A 19671-nucleotide genomic window follows, 5' to 3' on the forward strand; every position below is an offset into this window, starting at 1 on the left:
CGTTCCGACTTAGCCACGGCCCCTCTGACGAGGACCTTTGATTTTCGGCTATTTTAGTTACTCGAGAATACTTTTCGCTTGTTCTTTTTTTTAATTTTTATTTTTTTTTTATCCTCGCGAATCGTAGAAAATCCGTCGTTCGATCGCTAGAAGAAACATTTTTACTAAAAAAAGAAATTAAACTCTTAAAAGAATCGAAAAGAGAATCGTTTGACGCGTCGTTCGTCGGTGACCTATCGTCTGTCCGTTGCTTGATTCGCTTTTCAAATTCGATCTATTTTTCGATGTCTCTTCCAAGAGATTTAACTTCCATCGTATCGTTCTTTTCTTTTTCTTTCTTTTTACTTCGTCTATTTTTACTTCTAGTAAGAATTCCTTCTGTTAAAAGAGAAGAAAAAATCGTGCAAAATTGTACCGAAAATTAAAACAAAAATCATGAATACGAACGAAAAGATCGAAAAAGGAAGTATAGTAATTAAAATTATTAATTGTTATCGTTATAATTGTTAAAGCGCGGCGAATAATAAGAGGAAAAGAAAACGATAAATTGATCGAAAGTGTATAAAAGATATCTTTGCTAAGAAAAGCGTAACTAAATTTTCGCGATTAAATAGATTTACGATACTGATAATTCGAACGATAATTCGAACGAAAATGATTAAAAAATTAAAATAAAGGAAGAAAAAATATCGTCGAACCTTTTTATGAATCTCGCGAATTAATGATGAAAACGAAAAAATTAAACTATTCGAGAAACGAAAAATATTAAAATTAAAAATTTATAAACGTAACGTAAGAACGAAAAAAAAAGAGGCATCGGGATAATAATCGATAAATTAATGAAATGAAATAAATATTGATACTCTTGCGAATATTCGTCGCGAACGTGAATCGTGGCGCGATGTCGCGTCGATTGTTATTGGATACGTAGTCGATTGAACGCAGTCGTTTTCCAAACACGGAGAGAAACGGACGTATTCCTTTCTGCTTCCCGATTAAAAATTTTATCGGGATTTTATTATGATATAATGAAATATGGAAATTTAAATGACCGTTGAATAAATAAAACATAAATGTATAAGAATATAATTATGAATACGTGAATCGATAAAAGGGAAGATCAAATATTCGTTCGATGCAAGGATAAAATAAAGAACGAAACGAATCGAATCTAAAAATAAAAAAAAAAAAATTTCTGAACGATAAATGAGATTTACAAAAAAAAAGGGGGAAGGAAATATAATAATTAAAATCGATAAATGAAACAAAAATTTCGAATCGTTCGATTCCTTTTATTTAATTTCATTTTCGATTTACGTATTTTTTTTTCTTTTTCTCTTGTATTTCGAATATTGATATATCAAAAATTAAAATCGGGATATCGGGATTTATATTAATATAAATTAAGTTTAAAAATATAAAAATTAGAGAAAGAAAAAAATGAATGATTTGAATACGGAAAATAATCGTGTAATGTATAAATACGTTTTCGAGAAAAAGAAAGTATTTACGATAATCGAAAAAAAAAGAGAAATAAAAAATAAAGAAATCGTTCGATCGTATTTATCTTTTTTTCTTCGTTTCTCTTTGCCTGAAACAATGATAATATAACGTTGATTATAAACGATAATTTAGGATTTAAAAAAAATTAAAATTCTATCTTCCTTTGTCCCTCCTTAGTCTCGAACGTTGATATGAAATATTATGATATAAAATATTATAATCCGTATAAACTGTATAATATATGTAAGATAATCCGTATAATGCAATTTTAAAAATTGATGATAATAACGAAATAAAAATTACTGTCGAGAATATTATCGATGAAATAAAAATTAATCCGTTAAATTTAAAAAATAAATAAATAAATCAAGGGTAGAGATCGAATTCGGACGCGAATTATTTTTTGTAATATTTATGGTTTTAGAATTTTATTGAACGAAATATTTTTTTACTTCGTTTTATATAAATCGAAAGTACTTCTCTGTTTTAAAAAATGGAATAATAATTAAGAAAATGGAAAAGAGATTAATCGTGTATAACGATAAAACTGAATTTTATCGTTACAAAAGATGAAAGCGTGCTTAAATTTGCATGAAAAAAAAAAAAAAAAAAAAAAAANNNNAAAAAAAAAAAAAAAAAAAAAATTAAGATTATTTTGAAATGTATATGCGAATATTTATATACTTATTTACGTACATTGATATGCATGAAGTATCTCGAAGATAGAAAATCCTTTTCGACTGTTTAGATTAGAAGTTGCTTCGTGTATCGTTTGCGATTTTTATCTCCGCGATGATAAAGATAAGAGGATCCCAACAAGCGATTTGCGCGCTCAATCGATCAGTCGTTTTGTCGAAAGTCTCGGGATCGGCGATCATGTTGAGCGAATTAGATATCAAAAATTACTTTGAATACGCCAAAGAACTAACCTTGAAAGCGGGAGAGGTGAGTTGCAATAAAACATTCTTTTTCTAATAAATAAATTTTTTCGACGATACCGAAATTTTCAGAAAATATTAACGGAATATCTAAAAATTTTACACGTTTGTTTATTTGAAATTAAAAATTTTTTTTTCAAATCGAATTAACATATATATTTCGACAAAATGTTTAAAGATCGAATGAAATTTATAAAACGTTTTATTTTGTTATTTTATTTTATTACATTTTTATTTTGTTACCTTATTATATATCTATAATGTGTATATACGTATTAATAATATTATTAATAATAATTAAAAAAATATTTTTCACGACAAACTATTGTTTTTACATTTCGTATTTATATGAAAAATCAAATATTTAAAATTCAGCTATCTAATGAATATTTAAATAAATCAATTTGTTAAATTATATTACGTATAATTTTTATAAGAATATATTTTTTAATGAATGATAAAAGAAATAATTTTAACGAACGAATTGATTATTACATCGATTGTTAAAATATTGCGGTATCGATCGATAAATATAAAGAAAACTTGATAGATAATCGTATAAGAATGATTTATCTTTGCTTATCTTTAAATCAATATTTATCGGATAACGTTTAATCGTGTTTTGCATTTTCCTTAGATATTTAAGTATGGTTTCGAAGGACAAAAAATTGTAGAATTTAAGAATCATGAATTGGACTTGGTAACGGATTATGATAAAAAAATCGAAAATCTATTCATACAAAATTTGAAAGAAAAATTTCCGGATCACGAGTGAGTCATCGACGTTATTGGTATATTATTAAGTAAATTATGATTTTAAGGATATAAATGAATTTATAAATAAAGCTAATATTTTTAAAATAGATTCATGGCGGAAGAAACTGCGAGTAATTTTAAAGAAAAACTGGTATTAACGGATAAACCTACTTGGATTATAGATCCCATAGATGGAACGATCAATTTTATAAATTCGTTTCCAAATACTTGTATTTCTATCGCTTTGGTAATTGGCAAAGAAATTGTAATAGGAATTATATATAATCCGATCAATTCGGAATTATATACCGCGATCAAAGGACAAGGAGCTTATTTGAACGACAAACCTATTAAGACTTCTAATGTTACTGGTAAAATAACATCTTAAAATAAATCTTCGAGTAAAAATCTAAGTATTGAAACAATTGAAAAACGATTATTTATAAGAATAATAGTTTTTGATACGATGGTAAGCTTAATTATTTTGGAATAATATTTGTATCGTACGTTCGATGTAAAAATAAAAAAAAAGATAATAAATAATCGCCAAACGAATAACATAAATATGTAAATTAAATATTCTTTGTGTTATGGATTACAGAAATGAAAAAATCTTTGGTAGAGATCGAATTATACTCGCTTGGCTTTTCTTCGAAAAATCGAGATATCAGATGGGGAAGGTTTGAAGCTTTGATTAATTCTGTACGAGGGTGAGTATATAAGTTTGAATACTATTATTTATATTTATTACTATTGTTTATATTATTATTTATACTTATATTATTTTTATTATCATGAAAGGTATTGCAAAATAATTCTATACAACGTTGTTTTGATTTCTTTTATCCGTTCTCCTATTTGTGATATCCGTATGGATGTCTTCGCGTGACGAATTTTATTTCTTTGTTAAAAGTCCTTGATGATCTAAAATTATGAGTTGCTTGTGGACTTTTAAAATTATTTTATCCTTATGATATATATATATATATATATATATACGTATTAAATGTTTTTAAAAATCCTTAACTTCGGCATTGGATTTGAGATATTTTTAAATCCATCGTAATCTATGAGGAAGCATTAAATTTTTGAATTTAATTTATCCATCGTATGCAAAATTCGATATATTCGAAAAATATCAAAAATTTTTTATCAATATTTCGAAAATATGCATTGAACGATTCGAATATTTGGTTAATTGTACAAACTTAGAATTAGAAGTATGGGATCGGCTGCATTGGCTCTAGCGTTTGTAGCAAAAGGTGCGTTAGATTGCGTTCATATGGACAGTCTTCAACCTTGGGACGTTGCGGCAGCGATATTAATTATTCGAGAAGCAGGTGGCACTGTGATTGATATTAAAGGTATGTTGATAAAATTAAGAAAAAAAAATGCAAACTTTTTGAAACCGTAATTTTTATAACGCGTATGTACACTTGCTAATAATACTTTAGTGATATTTGATATTTTTAAGTTCGTGTAAGAAATAAATTGAACTTTATCGAGCGTGAAGGAACAAAGTATGAAAGCAACTAAATGAAAAAAAAGACTGTCGTTGCGTTTAATATCTGTAGTATCTTTTTTCTAAGAGTGTCTCGAGTTTTTTCTTTTCTCTATCCATTTTTGGAACAGTGTTATTCTTATATAAGTGAAAAGGAGAAGATATCGTCATGGTCTGCTGGTATCATCCTATATTCTTGATTTTTCCCGATGTTGTCAAGCGTGACGTTCGGAATTTTATATTAATGTTTCTAAGTAATATCGAATGTTTAATCGAATTTCTAAGAACAACGTATACTATATTATATATATTATTATACATTATATATATTATTAAATATTCGATATTATTATATATTGTATATATATATTATATTATTATTGTTTTTAATTTAAGAATATCGCTTAGTGTTATCATTATACAATTTCATAGCGTGAGTAAGTTAGCGTAAATAAGAAAAATAAATTTCTTGCAGAAGAAAAATTTAATTTCATGAATGGAAAAATAATTGCGGCAGGAAATGATGCATTAGCGATGGAAATAAAAAGATTGATCATTGACACCGATTTGAAAACAATGCGAAAGAGAATGACTAGGACATGATTAAATTTCAAATAGAAAATGAGCTCGAGTAATATATATTTTGGTTACATACTAAATAAAAGTATTACGTATCTTCATTACAGATTTATTTAACAATTGATTCTTTCTTCTCTTCGCAGATAGAGAACGATAATATTGAGTTTTTTTAAATGTTGAAAATGAAATGAAAAAAAAAATTGAAATGATTTATACAAATTTTATTGCAAATGAGTAAGGAAATCTTTAAAAAAATTATTTTATTCATAATTTAATAATTTGTTAACATATTTTGTAAATGATACACATTTATTATTTAAATAAGATTATAATAATATAATTTAAATAAGAATTAATGAAAATTTATTGATGAAAAATTATTGATTTTTCAATCGAAAATATTAAGAGTGAAATGTAAATAAAGTGATTTGTAAAGCTTATAGAAATTGCGAATATATAAAAAAACTATGGAAAGTCTAAATTAAGAAAAGATTTAAGAATAATTCTATGATATGGAACAAAATAATTTGATTTCAAATGAAAATTTAGAATGGAAGAAGAAAAAGAACCTAAAAAAAAGGTTTAAATGATAATTATTGTTAAGAATATAGTTGTCCTGTAAATATACGTACGTATATGGACGTTCTTCAACCTTGAAACGTTGCAGCAGCGGTGTTAATTATTCGAAAAGCTGATGACATTGTAAATATATATAATATATATATTTATATAATATATAATGTACATTATTTGTGAACAATTATATATATATTCAAGAATAAAGCACATGAAGAATAAAATTAAATGAAAAAATTTATTTCGAAAACTTGAAAAATTACATACTTCGATGAAATTATGAATGATATAATTGTAAAGGAAAATTAAATATTTTGATGAATGTTAAAAAAAAAAATAAAAAAAATGTAAAATAAAATTTCGTTGCTACATTAAATATATGAAAAAATAAAAAAAAAGTGATATAATGTGTATAAGGAGTGAGTGATCGTATAGAATGAATGAAAGAGTGAGATATTGTAAGCATGCGAGAGAAAGAAAAAGAGATAAGAGCTTGTGGATTAGATGTGTGTGTGATACAAGAGATAGGAGTGGCGTTGTCGTTTTTTTTAACGATTTTTTAGAAAATAAAAATAACGATAAATGAAGGTAAATACATCTATTGCAGGAAAACAAGATTCTATTTTATAATTGTCTATATATTATTCTTTATTTAAATATATCTTGTTTTATTTACGATATTATAATTACAATTGATATCTTCTATTTTACGTATACTATATTTTAAATATGTTTAAAATATATTATTTATGTTTTATTTCTATTAAAATATTTCGTAAACGATCTTTTATGATATTATTATGATATTATACTATACTATAATGAATATAATTTTAAAATTAATTATTTTATTTTATAGTAAAATTCATTGAAATAAAAAATATAAATTCTAAGAGAATTATAACGATAAACAATGCATCTAATTATTCACTGAAGAATAATTAGATATATTATATGATAATAAAATCCGCAAAAAAAAAAAGTATAAAAATAATATTATAGATTAAGGTAAATCTTTGATCATGATTCACAGGTATAGATGTAAGTAAATATCCTGTTCGGAATAGGACATTATATAATGTATACAGTTGTTAGATTCTTAGAGAAACGCGAAAAAATAATTCAAGGTTGATCGAAGAAGTGTGATCACGGTGCTTTATAGATATCTCAAATTATGATTCGAATTAGCAAAATTTTACGATCGAATGAATATTGAAAATAATAAAAAATTGAATAATAATACTTGAATTTTATGCAACGAACAACGATCATAAAGATCGTATTTTTATTAATTTGTTTATAATCGTTAAAAAAATTGATTAAATGATTAAAAATTGAATATATAATTATTTAACAAAAATATTCAATATTATTCAATTATATTATGCAATACAATTAAGAATAAAATTCAAAATATTATATAATTTTTATTAATGCTTATAAAAAGTTTATTCTATATATCATAATGTTCTTTTTCATAATTTAATTGTTTAATTTTAAATATATTTATATAATTCATAATATCATATAATTATATATAAAATCGTAATAATTATATACTGTATGTATAGTATTTTTTGGTTAATTAATATCGATGCATATCTCCGTAAATGCAAATTTCTATAATTAAATATAATTGCATTAAAATTTAATTGCATTTAAAAATTATGTAAAAAAATATATAAAAATCTAATATTTTATTAAATCTTTTTCGAATACGTAATATAATATATTATATATAAGCAATTAATGATAATATATTAATAATTATTAAATATAAATTCCCATAAATGAAAATTAAATATTTAAAATATCTATGAATTGTAAAATACATAAATGATAACGTGTTTCAAGTTATCCGTTAAAATTGATCAGCACAGTGTGAAAGTATAATCGAATAAAAATTACCTTGACACAATCTTTCGTACCATATATTTTATACGTCTTTATATGTCTCGTTTGTTTATCATATTGCAGTAAAATCATCTGGCAAATTAAGAATATAAATTTATATACCGATAACAATCTCTGTTCTTTCATAATGATCTCATTGTACGAAATGATATCTGAGAATATGATATTATCCTGAATAACAAGTTTGTATGAATATCTTTATAATAAAGATTCTAATGATTCTGAAGATGGAAATTATAATATTACGTTCTATATAATGAATTTCTAATTCTATATAATGAATCATGTTCCACAAAATGAAATTTTTAATATAAAAAAATATCAAACTAAAAATGATTTTATAAAATTCTATTATGAATATTGTCATATTAGATTTTTTTTTTTCAAATATTTCATATTCTCTATATTTTACAATTATATATTATTATATTATATTATATATTACAATTATATATAATTTATAGAGATAAAAGTACGCTAGTTATAAGAATAACATTGAATACGAAATATTTTTAAATTAAAATATTTCGTTAAATTTTTCTAAATTTGATAAAATATAATTTAAAATTATTAGAATTTAAATTATTATAAATTACTATAAAACGATTTGTATTGTTATGTATATATACATATTATTATATGTATTTATATATGTATTATTCATAATTTCCACCAATTATATATACATACATTAACTTTAAAAGAAAATATATACATGTAACATATGAAAATATTGAAATTACATTTTAATTTGCAAAAATTTATAACAATCTATTTATTTGTATACTTTGTACAATATAATTATATAGTAATTAAAGATAGTAATTATAGGAAAGAAAAAAAAAAGGAAAAAATATTAATATTATTAACAAGTCAAATGATGATATTATTTTGAGATTTTATTTTTGCTCCAATTGTTCCAAACGCTTAAGAAGTTATCTTCCATTCTAATTTCCATGCAAATATCTATTTGCTAAATTAATTGTACGTTAAAGCATCTAATATATGTATATGTGTAATACATATGTAAACATTATTATCTCGGAATATTTTTTGAAAAATTTGTCTATCTCTGTATGTCAACAATATGAAAATACTATGATTCAAAATCATAGTGAATACCTACAATTTAGTAGAGGACGAATCGATAGATTTAATCATCTTTGAATTGTTTCTTTTTACTTCACGTTCCAAGTCGATATGAATAAAAAGTAGGCGGTACGGTTGCACTCGACGCAGTACCTCTTGATACGTTTTCACGTCAAGAATCTCGTATTTACAATTGATCAGGAAACCTGAACAAGAGATGGCATCCTACGCGGAAGATTTTTACTACGAATTCGCAATCAAATTGACTCATGATGCTGCTCACGTAAGCACACGCGCACACAGAGCGCACATACACACACACACACACACATATTGAGTTGATAGATGTAAGGTATAAAATACTGGAATATCATCGGTTAATCTTCGAATCTTCTTAATGTAATATAAATGATCATATAATATAATAATAGGGTGAATTAGATTTAAACTAATTTTATTTTAATTTATATTTTATATTTTATAATATTAAATTATAATTTGTGTATTTTATATTTATATAATATAAAATTGATGACATTATTTATCTTATCATTTATTTATTTATTTATTGATATAAATTTAAATGAAAATATCGTAAAATTGAATACAAATTATATTTTTTATATTTAATGTATATATATATATATATATATATATATGATTTTTTAATTATTTTGAATGTTAATAACAGTATTATTTTTAAAAATAATAAGATCGATATGATGATATTCGATGTATAAAAAATGGAAAATAGAAAAAGCAGAATATTTATAGAGACGATGATTACTACGAATCAAAATGATGCACATTTCTTACGTCCTATATTAAAGATCTTTCAAGTTTTGTAACTAAAATTGTTTTCCACGTATTTAATTTTTTTGCAAATAAAAATAAATAAAATATATTTTTAGAATTCAAATTTTTTGCCAACAAAATTAAGTGAATTAAATTTCAAATAAAAGAAAACAATTAATTTTAACTGTGATAAGATAAATTAGTAATTATTAAAAACAAAAATATGAAAAATTTGAAACTTACTTTATCTCAAGAGTAATATTTAATGTAAATAAATATTTTTTATTTCGATAAGAACTTAATAGTTTTATCGTAGTTTTATCATTTTAACATTTTTTAACGAGCGTTTTACATAATATGATTTTTTTTATATTATTTACATTCAAATCTTTAATAGCTTTATGCAACACGTGATAAATATTATTAATCGTCTACACGTATTATTAACCATCTAGAATCATATATTAATAGGATAAATATTAAAAACATTGTTGTCGAGCAAAATATGAGTTTCAGTTGATTTTGTTAAACAAATCTTGAGATATCGGTATTCTATAAATATAATCAAGAATCAATCTCGTACACACATCGGTATCATTTTATTTTTGATTTAAATATAATTCGTTACAAGAATCACATAGATATATCTTTAAATATTTTGAAATGTTTCTTTAAAAGAAATTATTAATTACTTACTTTAAGATCCTAAATATTTTTAGAATATTTTAGAACATTATTACAAAAAAACGTGATGTTTAAATAATTAATAATTGAAAATAAATTAACGTATATTATTTAATAAATTAAATATTGTAATTGAATTATAAAATTTCTTATATCTTCTATCTATTTCTTCTCTCTTTTTAAAAACTAAGTGTATCTTGAGACACGTATGTATATTATTTATTTCATTTTTTCTTCATAATTGTATCTTGATACTTTCAAATCGTATATTTTAATCAAATAAATAATGAATTTTTATAATTTTTTTCAAAGATACTCAAAGAAGCCATCAATGGTGTAAAGAAAATCGACGAAAAGTTGGGGAATTGGGATTTAGTAACGGAATATGATCGAAAGATAGAAGATTTGATTATTGGTCAACTAAAAACAAAATTTCCAGATCACAAGTAAATATAATGTTTCCTTTAAAAAGAATAAATTTTTAAATTCACAACTTTCATTGCACTATAATAGATATTTATATTCATTCGAATATGTTAAATATTTAGATTTATAGGAGAAGAATCGGTTGGAAAAGAACTTCCAGAGTTGACCAATGATCCTACATGGATCATTGATCCAATCGACGGCACTACCAATTTCGTTCATGCATTTCCTCATACGTGCATTGTAATCGGTTTGGCGATTAAAAAAGAAATGGTGATCGGTATTGTTTACAATCCTATTCTCGAACAATTATTCACAGCGAGAAAAGGTCGTGGGGCATTTTTAAATAATAAACCTATAAGAGTTTCTAAAGTACAAGGTAAATAAAAAAAAATTCATATCTAAAAAGTTTTAAATTATAATAAAATCTCGATTCGAACCTCAAAGTAGGAAGATGTAAAGTTTTCAAGTTTTATATAAATTTCAAGTAAAAGAGATTTAACGAACGAAAAACTTTATATAAAGATTAATATCTATATAATTAAATTTAATAATTTAAAGAAAAGAAATCTTAATTTTTAAACATGAATTTCATATGATCGATGATTAGTTTCCATACATATATGGTATAAGATTTTATGAAAAAAGGATCAGTTTCTGACGTTATATCAACACAACTATGAACTTGGAGTTGCAAAGACAGTAACAATAGAAGTTCTTAATAATTTAGAAGTTCTAGTGATAAACTTGGATTTATTTTCGCAACAAAGCGAAAAGGAAGAAAATTATAATCTTACAGAGGATTTCGAATTATCGATGTATTGCAATAAATATAAGATATATCGATACGATTAAATGCCGAAGTGATCTTTGATTTTATAAATCAAATTTGTATCAGAAATAAATGTAAAGATATAAATTTGTTAAAAAAATCATGGTTTGAAAATTAATTTAATTTTATAATTATCAATTAATATTTTAATTTCTTTGACTTTACTTTATTTATATAATATAATGAAATGATTTTGTGATCAATTGTAAAAATTTGTTAGCTTTTCTTAAAAAATATTTATATGTATATAATATGTTTATATTACATATAATACAAAATATATTCTATATTACATATAGAAAACAGAAATGAACATCATACGTTTACTACATTTTTTCATTTTCGGTATATAATGACGCTAGAATAATATATAATATAAAAGTATATAAATATAAAATTTGATGTTTTTTTCAATTTTATTCAATTCTTTAAAAAAAAATTATAACATATATAATTTATATTTCAATATTTAAAAAAAATTGATATTTTCATAGATTTATCGAAAGCTTTAGTCTGCATGGAAAGTGGTTTTATAAAAATAGATTATATGAGAGAAAAGACTATAGAAAGATTACGAACAATTGTCCAAGAAGTTCAAGGGTAAGACTTTCGTTATTGCATTTGTTAATTTGATATCTTTATATGTATTTATTTATTCGAAAATATAATTAAGTTTTATGAATTTATCTCTTGGTCAACTTAAATTTATTATTTTTGCCATACCATACATACGCACACGCATACATAGAAAGATTTAATATAAAAATTCAGGATTATTTTTAAAATAATTATTAATTGAATAAATTTTACTTTTATTTTATGTATAATATACATATATATAATATGCTCGTAATTCAATATAAAATTGTTATTTTATATCTATGCGTATGATTTTCATATATATTTAAATTTGTTTTCAATAGCATTCGTACACTTGGCGTAGCTGCATTATCGTTATGTTATATTGCAATGGGAATTGTCGATGCTTATTATATCGAGGGACCAGGCATTTCAACGTGGGATATCGCCGCAGCATCATTGATCATTTCAGAAGCGGGTGGTATCGTTGTCGATCGTGTAACAGGTAATGCTATATGTATCTTTTGTTAACGTAAAAAAATATAATGTAAGTACTAATGGAAAAAAATCTCGTGGAAAGAATGCAAATCTAATTGCTTAATGTGGGAGGAAACATCTATTTTTTCATACATTTTTGTTTTTATATACTAATCCGATTATGACAAAGAGAGGCAATAAAATGATGATATGTATCTAAATATAGATGTATTAGTATAAACATAGAATTCAGGATATTCTAACTATCGATATAATATAAAAATTTTTTTATTTTTCATAATATATATATACAGATTAATAATTTAATTTATAAATGTAATTTCGTATTTAAATCTTTAAAATAATAATTGTGTGCATAAAAATAAGCTAGACATAGTAAACTAGTTATATTAATATTGCATCGAAATATAATTAATAGTTTTGAAAATATTTCAGCTATCAATCTTGGATAATTATCCTAACGTAATTTTGTAAATGAAAATAATTTTTACCATTTTGAATTATAGCTTCAAATTATAGCTTTTCTAATACTATTTAGTATATAATGTCAAGATTGTCAACAAAGCATTTAAAAGAAATAGACAATCGTAGCGAAGATCCCCTCTTGTCTCTGTAGACCGTGTGCAGTCCCGCGAGACTTTTTTTCAGCAGTTCAGAATTATGCATTATATTATGTATTATAAGTTGCCCGAAGCGCTTTTGTTGTGCCGCACTACGTTCAAAGTTTGCTAATGAGCGACATTTGAACTTGATGAATTAACTAAAGACTAAAAAATTTTTCGTTCAAATCGCATATATATTATGTATATATATTAATAAATATTAATAATAATATATTATTATATATATTAATAATATATATTATAAATATATTATAATATTACTTAAATTAGATCATTGAATAATGATTCCGATCGATATTTTGGAATTATGATATAAAAATAATATAAAAATTATTATTTATAAATAATAATATTTCACGAAAATATAGAAAATATTAATTAATTTTAGAAAATTTCATTAAATTTAATTTTTCTGGGCTTCGCATCTGAATTCATATCTTCATATATGTTATATGCGTATATGATAAAATTGTGCGTTACTTTAATCATATGCGATATCTTAAATTTGACGATTGTAATTTATGTAACTACAAATTATGTATAATCCAATGTATATAATCGACGTTATCATTATATATGTATAATATATCAACTGATTTTATACCAACTATGATATGTATTACAGGTGAAAAGATTGATATTATGAAACCACGTGCAATTGGAGCATGTAATGAAGAAATCGCGAACAAGATGGTCAAACTTATACGTGAAGCTGATCAAAAAGTAAAATAAAAAAATAATTTTTGTAGTAATTATAATATGATTAATTTTTATTAATAATATTTTTTAGTACTATTATATATTTAAAATTCGAAGTAAGAATACTATATACTAAAAATATACTATATATTAAAAATATAGGATAAAATTTGGAGAGAATAAAGATATTAAAAAAGAGAGAAAATGTTTCGTATTTTATAATTGAAATGAATAATAAAAAAACTATAAATATTTGCGTGAATAATGTATAGTTTTATAGAAAATTAACAAAAATGGAATCTGAATAAAAATATATTTTATTTTTAAAAGATTGTCTCAATATTTCTAAGATTTCCTTTTAAAAGGAAACAATTGGAAACATTCATTGAAATAACCCAAGGAAAATTTCGTAATGGAATTCTTACGAAAACTACGAACGTTTTATTCATACGGAATAATAAAATCGATAATTACAAAACACTACTATACAAAGTACAGCAGTAAAATCTCTTCAGAAATATATTATTACATTATTATATTATAAATAATATATTTGCATACACGAGTTTAAATCTTTCATTAAAAAATCGATTCGTATTCGTGTATACACGATTTTTATAACTTATTATTATAAGAAAATTAGTAATTGCTAAAAATTATAAAAAACAAATAATTGTTTCTGACTATTAAACGATATTAAGATTTAATGTCAAAATCAATTTATAATATATGTATATATTGTTTACATTTACATATAATTACATTTATATAATTAATTATAATTATATTTATGTACAAAACTGTAGTATGCTAATCGTTTAAATATTTTCATATATATTGTATTTAGAAAAACTCAAATATTTTATTAAAAGTGAGCTCTTTATGAATAATCAAACGATATAATTAATGCATGTATTGCATTTTCAATCTGTTTACGTACATTTTTAAGCATCAAAAATTTCTAGTAAAAATTCAATTGGAATTCAAATATTTTTCTTTAAATTGAATCATATATATTCTTTTTTTTTTTATATTTCAAAAAAATACATTAAAAAATATATTATATTAAATAATATTATATTATATTATAATATTATATTATATTATAATATATTATATTAAAAAATTTTATTTTCAACGACTCCAATGTTTACAACAAATTCAAAAATATAATATTAAACAACTATTTTTTTAAAAATTATTTACTAAAAAGTTATTTTCAAATAATTAAATTAAGAATAGAAAATTACCCACTAATTCAAAAGAAGAAAAACCATTTACAAAAATGACATATTTTTTAACAATATCACAGATCATAGATTAAATTTGTAGCCAAGAGATTAAAAACTAATGAAGATCAAATTCTATGATGATTAAAAATTATTAATATTTAGCAAAGATTTTCGTACAAAATGGATTGAATATTAAAAAGATTATTATAATTATAAAAAAAAACAAAAAAAAATTATATTAGAAACATTTCTTTATAGTAAAAACATCATGTAGAAAGAAAAACGTTCGTATAAAAATATTTTAAAGCACTTGACGTAATTATTAGATATTGCCTATCGAGATTCAACTTTTATAAATAAATATTTTTATGTTAGAACTCATGTTATCGTGCATGAACAAAAAGCTTCTGCTCTGCATAAAAATTGTTCGTTGTTTAAACGCTTCGTTCGATTCCAACTAAAGTATATATTACTCGTATATCACTCATACTTTTTAATCGTCAACGATTCGTTAATACCAACTTTGTACGTAAATAATCATTGTATTAGTACGTAATTAGTCGACAGTGCATAACAGACTTTAAACTTAAACATTACAGATTTTTACTCCCACCTATTCCTCTTTTGCCCCACTCTTTTCTCTTTTTTCCATTCTAGTAGTTATATAGGCCGGTCGATGTTTCATCGATGTCAGTATTAATCAATCTCACGTGTAAAGTAGAGAAAGAATTTCAAACGGCCATTGTACTTGCAATTATTAGTAAAAAAAGTATAAATATTAAGTATGACTAATTCACATGACATAGAAGAATATTATAAAGTCGCTGAGGAATTAGTTTTGAAAGCAGGCAAAGTACTTATGAGTATATGTTATAATTAGTGTTATAATCAGTTTGTTAAAGAAAGAGCTAAAAAAACTAAAACTAAAAAAAAATAAAAAAAAATTTTTTTTCGAAATTTTTCAGAAAATTGGTTTGAAAAATAGTCAAGTTTTTAAAAGATAGATTGCTTTCTCAATATGGATTTTGAATTTGAAAGTTTTTACCAACATCTTTGTTGAGATATATACTAAATAATGGAAACAATTGAAAAAAAAATAAACAATTTATTATAACTCGATTATTATCGATTAATCTCATAGCAATGATTATATATAACCTTATTATTGTTTATATATACTGCTTTTTAAAAATTAAATTTAAAATTTATTTTAAATTGTGTCTCTATTTATTCTCATTAATTCAACATAAAATTTAATAATTTTATTGATTCAACATAAAATTTAATTATTTTATAATCATGATACAAGTAATGTCTAAAAGTTAATTTTTATGGTTATTTTTTTCCAAATATTTCAAAACTGATGATTTTTTAGACATGACACTTTTTTAACAAACTAATCAATATTGATTTCAATTTAGATGATTAAGTCATCGTTTAATTTCTAATAAGCAAAATTTTTTATTTCTTCAAAATTATCTCTTTCTTTCTTTCTTTCTTTCTTTCTTACTTTGTAAAATCACATTTTTTTTTATTATTATTATTGAAAAAAAATAATAATGATTTTTAAGAAATAGAATTAAAAAATTTAACAGTATAATATATGAATTTTTGAAAATATTAAATTATTAAAAAAAATCCAATAGAATTTTATACGTATTAAAGATATTAAACAATTTTAATTTTATTATTTAATATACAATTTAATATTAATTTTATAAAAATTTGAAATATGAAATAATGTAAATTATTTAAATATTTACGCAAAATTTTTAAACCTTAATTTAATTTAAATTTTAGACAATTATGTATAATAAATAATTAAATTTAAAAAATAGAATTTTTTTATTTCTTTAAACAAAGAATTACAAATTTCTTCGAAAGCATAAATATATTTTTATACTGATTGATTTTTAATAAATATGAAATAAAAATCTGCTTGAATTTCAAGTAATGTGTAATGTATCAAAATTTTTCAGAAGAAATATCTTTGTAATTGTTCCGTGAGTTTTTTTATATGTAATAAAGTATTATATATTATTCGAAAAAAATTATATATTTGCTTCTAGATAATAAAAAGTGCCATCAATTTAAATAAAAATGTAAAAAGTAAAGGAATTGATTGGGATCTTGTTACAGAATATGATCGAAAGATAGAAAATGATTTACAGAAAGAATTGTTAAACAAATATCCGAATCACAGGTATGTATAAATATCATATAAATATGATGTAATATTAAAAAAATCATTAAAAAATATAATATAGTGGCCGATAAAAAAAATTCATTTTCAGATTTATTGGTGAAGAAACGACTGCAGAAAAAAATTGTTTACCAAAATTAACCGATGAACCAACATGGATTATAGATCCCATAGATGGTACAACAAATTTTGTTCATCAGTTTCCACACACGTGCATTTCTTTAGCATTAATAATAAATAAATCAATAGAAATTGGAATAGTCTATAATCCTTTAATGATGCAATTTTTTTCTGCAAAAAGACAGAAAGGAGCTTTTTTAAATGGTCATCGTATAAAAACATCAAAAATAACAGGTATTAACAGTTCATTTAAATAGGCATTATATTATAAATAAATAAATTTCAACATTCATAAATTCATAAATATAAAAATAATAAAGATGTTTAAATTATTTCTGAACATATTCTATTGTATTCTATAAATGAAATTTTGATGGAAAATTATTTTTTATTCTTAAATTTTTACAAAACAAATAATTTTAATAAAAATATATTATTTCATTGGTCTTTTATTTTTCTGACACATAAGTATTTTAAAATTTAATATTTTTATTATTATTCTTCAGATTTATCTGAATCATTGATAGCAATGGAACCATGGATTGCCAAAAATCCAAATTATTTAGTTAATATATACACTAGAATGCATGCTTTAATTCAAAGAACTCATGGGTAATTATTTATTTTTAAAAATAAAAATTTTAACAAAAATTTGTATAATCTTTTATTTTATATTTAATAATTATTTAGTATAAGATCATTGGGCACGGCTGCACTTACATTGTGTTATGTTGCAATGGGTGCAATTGAAGCATATCATGTTGAAAGTATAGATGCTTGGGATGTTGCTGCAGGAAAATTAATAATAGAAGAAGCAGGAGGCACGGTAATAGATACTGCAGGTATGTATATTTTTCAAAAAAATTATATTTATTAAGAATTATATTATATATTATTATATATTATTATATATAATATATTATATATATATTATATATATTATATTATATTATATTATATATATATTATATATATTATTATATATTATTATATATATTATATTAAATTTAAGAAAATAATTATTTTTTAAGAAATTTTAATAACAATATAATTATAGGTGGAGAATTAGATTTAATAACACCAAGAGTTATAGCAGCTTGCAATTATCAAATTGCTGATCAATTGGTTAATCTTTTTAAAACCGCTGATTTAGAAACTGTCATTAAAAATATTTTAAATAAATCTTTTTAAGTTACAAATATGTAATATTCAGATCATTATCAAATAATTTTTCAGAATTTCTTTAAAAGATAGGTAGATTTTGTACTGTTATTGTCATTGAAGAATTATGAGAATTATAATCGAATTATAATCAGTTATTTTCTTGAATGTCGCTGAGAAAAATCGAATTCATTTTGTATAATGAATGCGTTAAATAGTTAATAAAAATTAATGTTATTTACCTTATTGAATTAGCAATGTTTTGAAACTACATATTTATTTTTCATTTGATTAAAATACTAATGCACACAAATAAACTAATTACATATTCTGTTTTTAATTTATTAGTTTTAAAAATATTTTTTTAATTATATAATAGTTATAATCATAGTTATTTTTAGTTATATTTAATTTATTTATATATATGTATTTATTTATAAGAAATAATTCAACAAGATAGCATCTATTAAATTTTATTTTTGTCTATTGTCCCATAAAAGATTGTATTTGTTGTAGAATTAATAAATAATTCTGTTGCTGTGATAGAGATTATTGAAATAATTTTTGAAATACTTTCAAATTGAATGAAAATATGAAATTCGGTACCTGAAATATATAATAAATTATAAGTTAATATTCATTTCTTATTTATATGCTTTAAAAAATACAAATAATTATTACTTATATATTTGTTATTTTTATTATCATAAATATTTTAAAATATAAATATCTAATATGATATAGTTATCAAAAAAAAATATATAGTTTGTAATTTTGTCAGATTATTTGGAAAATCAAATCAATTTGTTGAAAAGATATTCTCACTGATCTTAAAATATATTATGTTAAGAATTTCATTTTAAACAAATTTTTTTCAGACATATATCTGATAATCAATTTCAACTTTCAAATTATTTATCATATTATGTATTATTATATATTCTGGCATAAATAATATCTTAT

The 19671-nt window shown here is 22.2% G+C and overlaps 2 protein-coding genes across 2 annotated transcripts; both read left to right on the forward strand.

Moving 5' to 3' along the window:
- The first annotated feature begins 2280 nt into the window (after window positions 1–2280).
- Window positions 2281–5503, forward strand: LOC122718748 (inositol monophosphatase 2-like). Its single transcript, XM_043944051.1, has 7 exons — window positions 2281–2448; window positions 3079–3212; window positions 3306–3568; window positions 3799–3907; window positions 4410–4561; window positions 5174–5329; window positions 5421–5503. Exons 1-6 carry the CDS (start codon window positions 2296–2298, stop codon window positions 5299–5301), a joined length of 939 nt encoding a protein of 312 aa, XP_043799986.1. The 5' UTR covers window positions 2281–2295; the 3' UTR covers window positions 5302–5329; window positions 5421–5503.
- A 3193-nt stretch (window positions 5504–8696) lies between these two features.
- On the forward strand, window positions 8697–18748 carry LOC122718747. Its single transcript, XM_043944050.1, has 11 exons — window positions 8697–9139; window positions 10648–10781; window positions 10884–11140; window positions 12088–12193; window positions 12517–12677; window positions 13919–14016; window positions 17294–17427; window positions 17519–17781; window positions 18054–18159; window positions 18238–18389; window positions 18605–18748. Exons 1-11 carry the CDS (start codon window positions 9074–9076, stop codon window positions 18736–18738), a joined length of 1611 nt encoding a protein of 536 aa, XP_043799985.1. The 5' UTR covers window positions 8697–9073; the 3' UTR covers window positions 18739–18748.
- The last annotated feature ends 923 nt before the right edge of the window (window positions 18749–19671 follow it).

The sequence above is a fragment of the Apis laboriosa genome, unplaced genomic scaffold (genome assembly GCF_014066325.1).
Source record: "Apis laboriosa isolate Shangri-la unplaced genomic scaffold, ASM1406632v1 scaffold68_cov148, whole genome shotgun sequence".
NCBI classification, from domain to species: Eukaryota; Metazoa; Arthropoda; class Insecta; order Hymenoptera; family Apidae; genus Apis; species Apis laboriosa.

Coding starts and splice junctions, on each gene's coding strand:
- LOC122718748 (XM_043944051.1), top strand. CDS start 2,296: ATGATAAAGATAAGAGGATCCCAACAAGCGATTTGCGCGCTCAATCGA. Junction 2,449..3,078: donor TAACCTTGAAAGCGGGAGAG/GTGAGTTGCAAT, acceptor CATTTTCCTTAG/ATATTTAAGTATGGTTTCGA. Junction 3,213..3,305: donor GAAAAATTTCCGGATCACGA/GTGAGTCATCGA, acceptor TTTTTAAAATAG/ATTCATGGCGGAAGAAACTG.
- LOC122718747 (XM_043944050.1), top strand. CDS start 9,074: ATGGCATCCTACGCGGAAGATTTTTACTACGAATTCGCAATCAAATTG. Junction 10,782..10,883: donor ACAAAATTTCCAGATCACAA/GTAAATATAATG, acceptor TTAAATATTTAG/ATTTATAGGAGAAGAATCGG. Junction 17,428..17,518: donor AACAAATATCCGAATCACAG/GTATGTATAAAT, acceptor ATTCATTTTCAG/ATTTATTGGTGAAGAAACGA.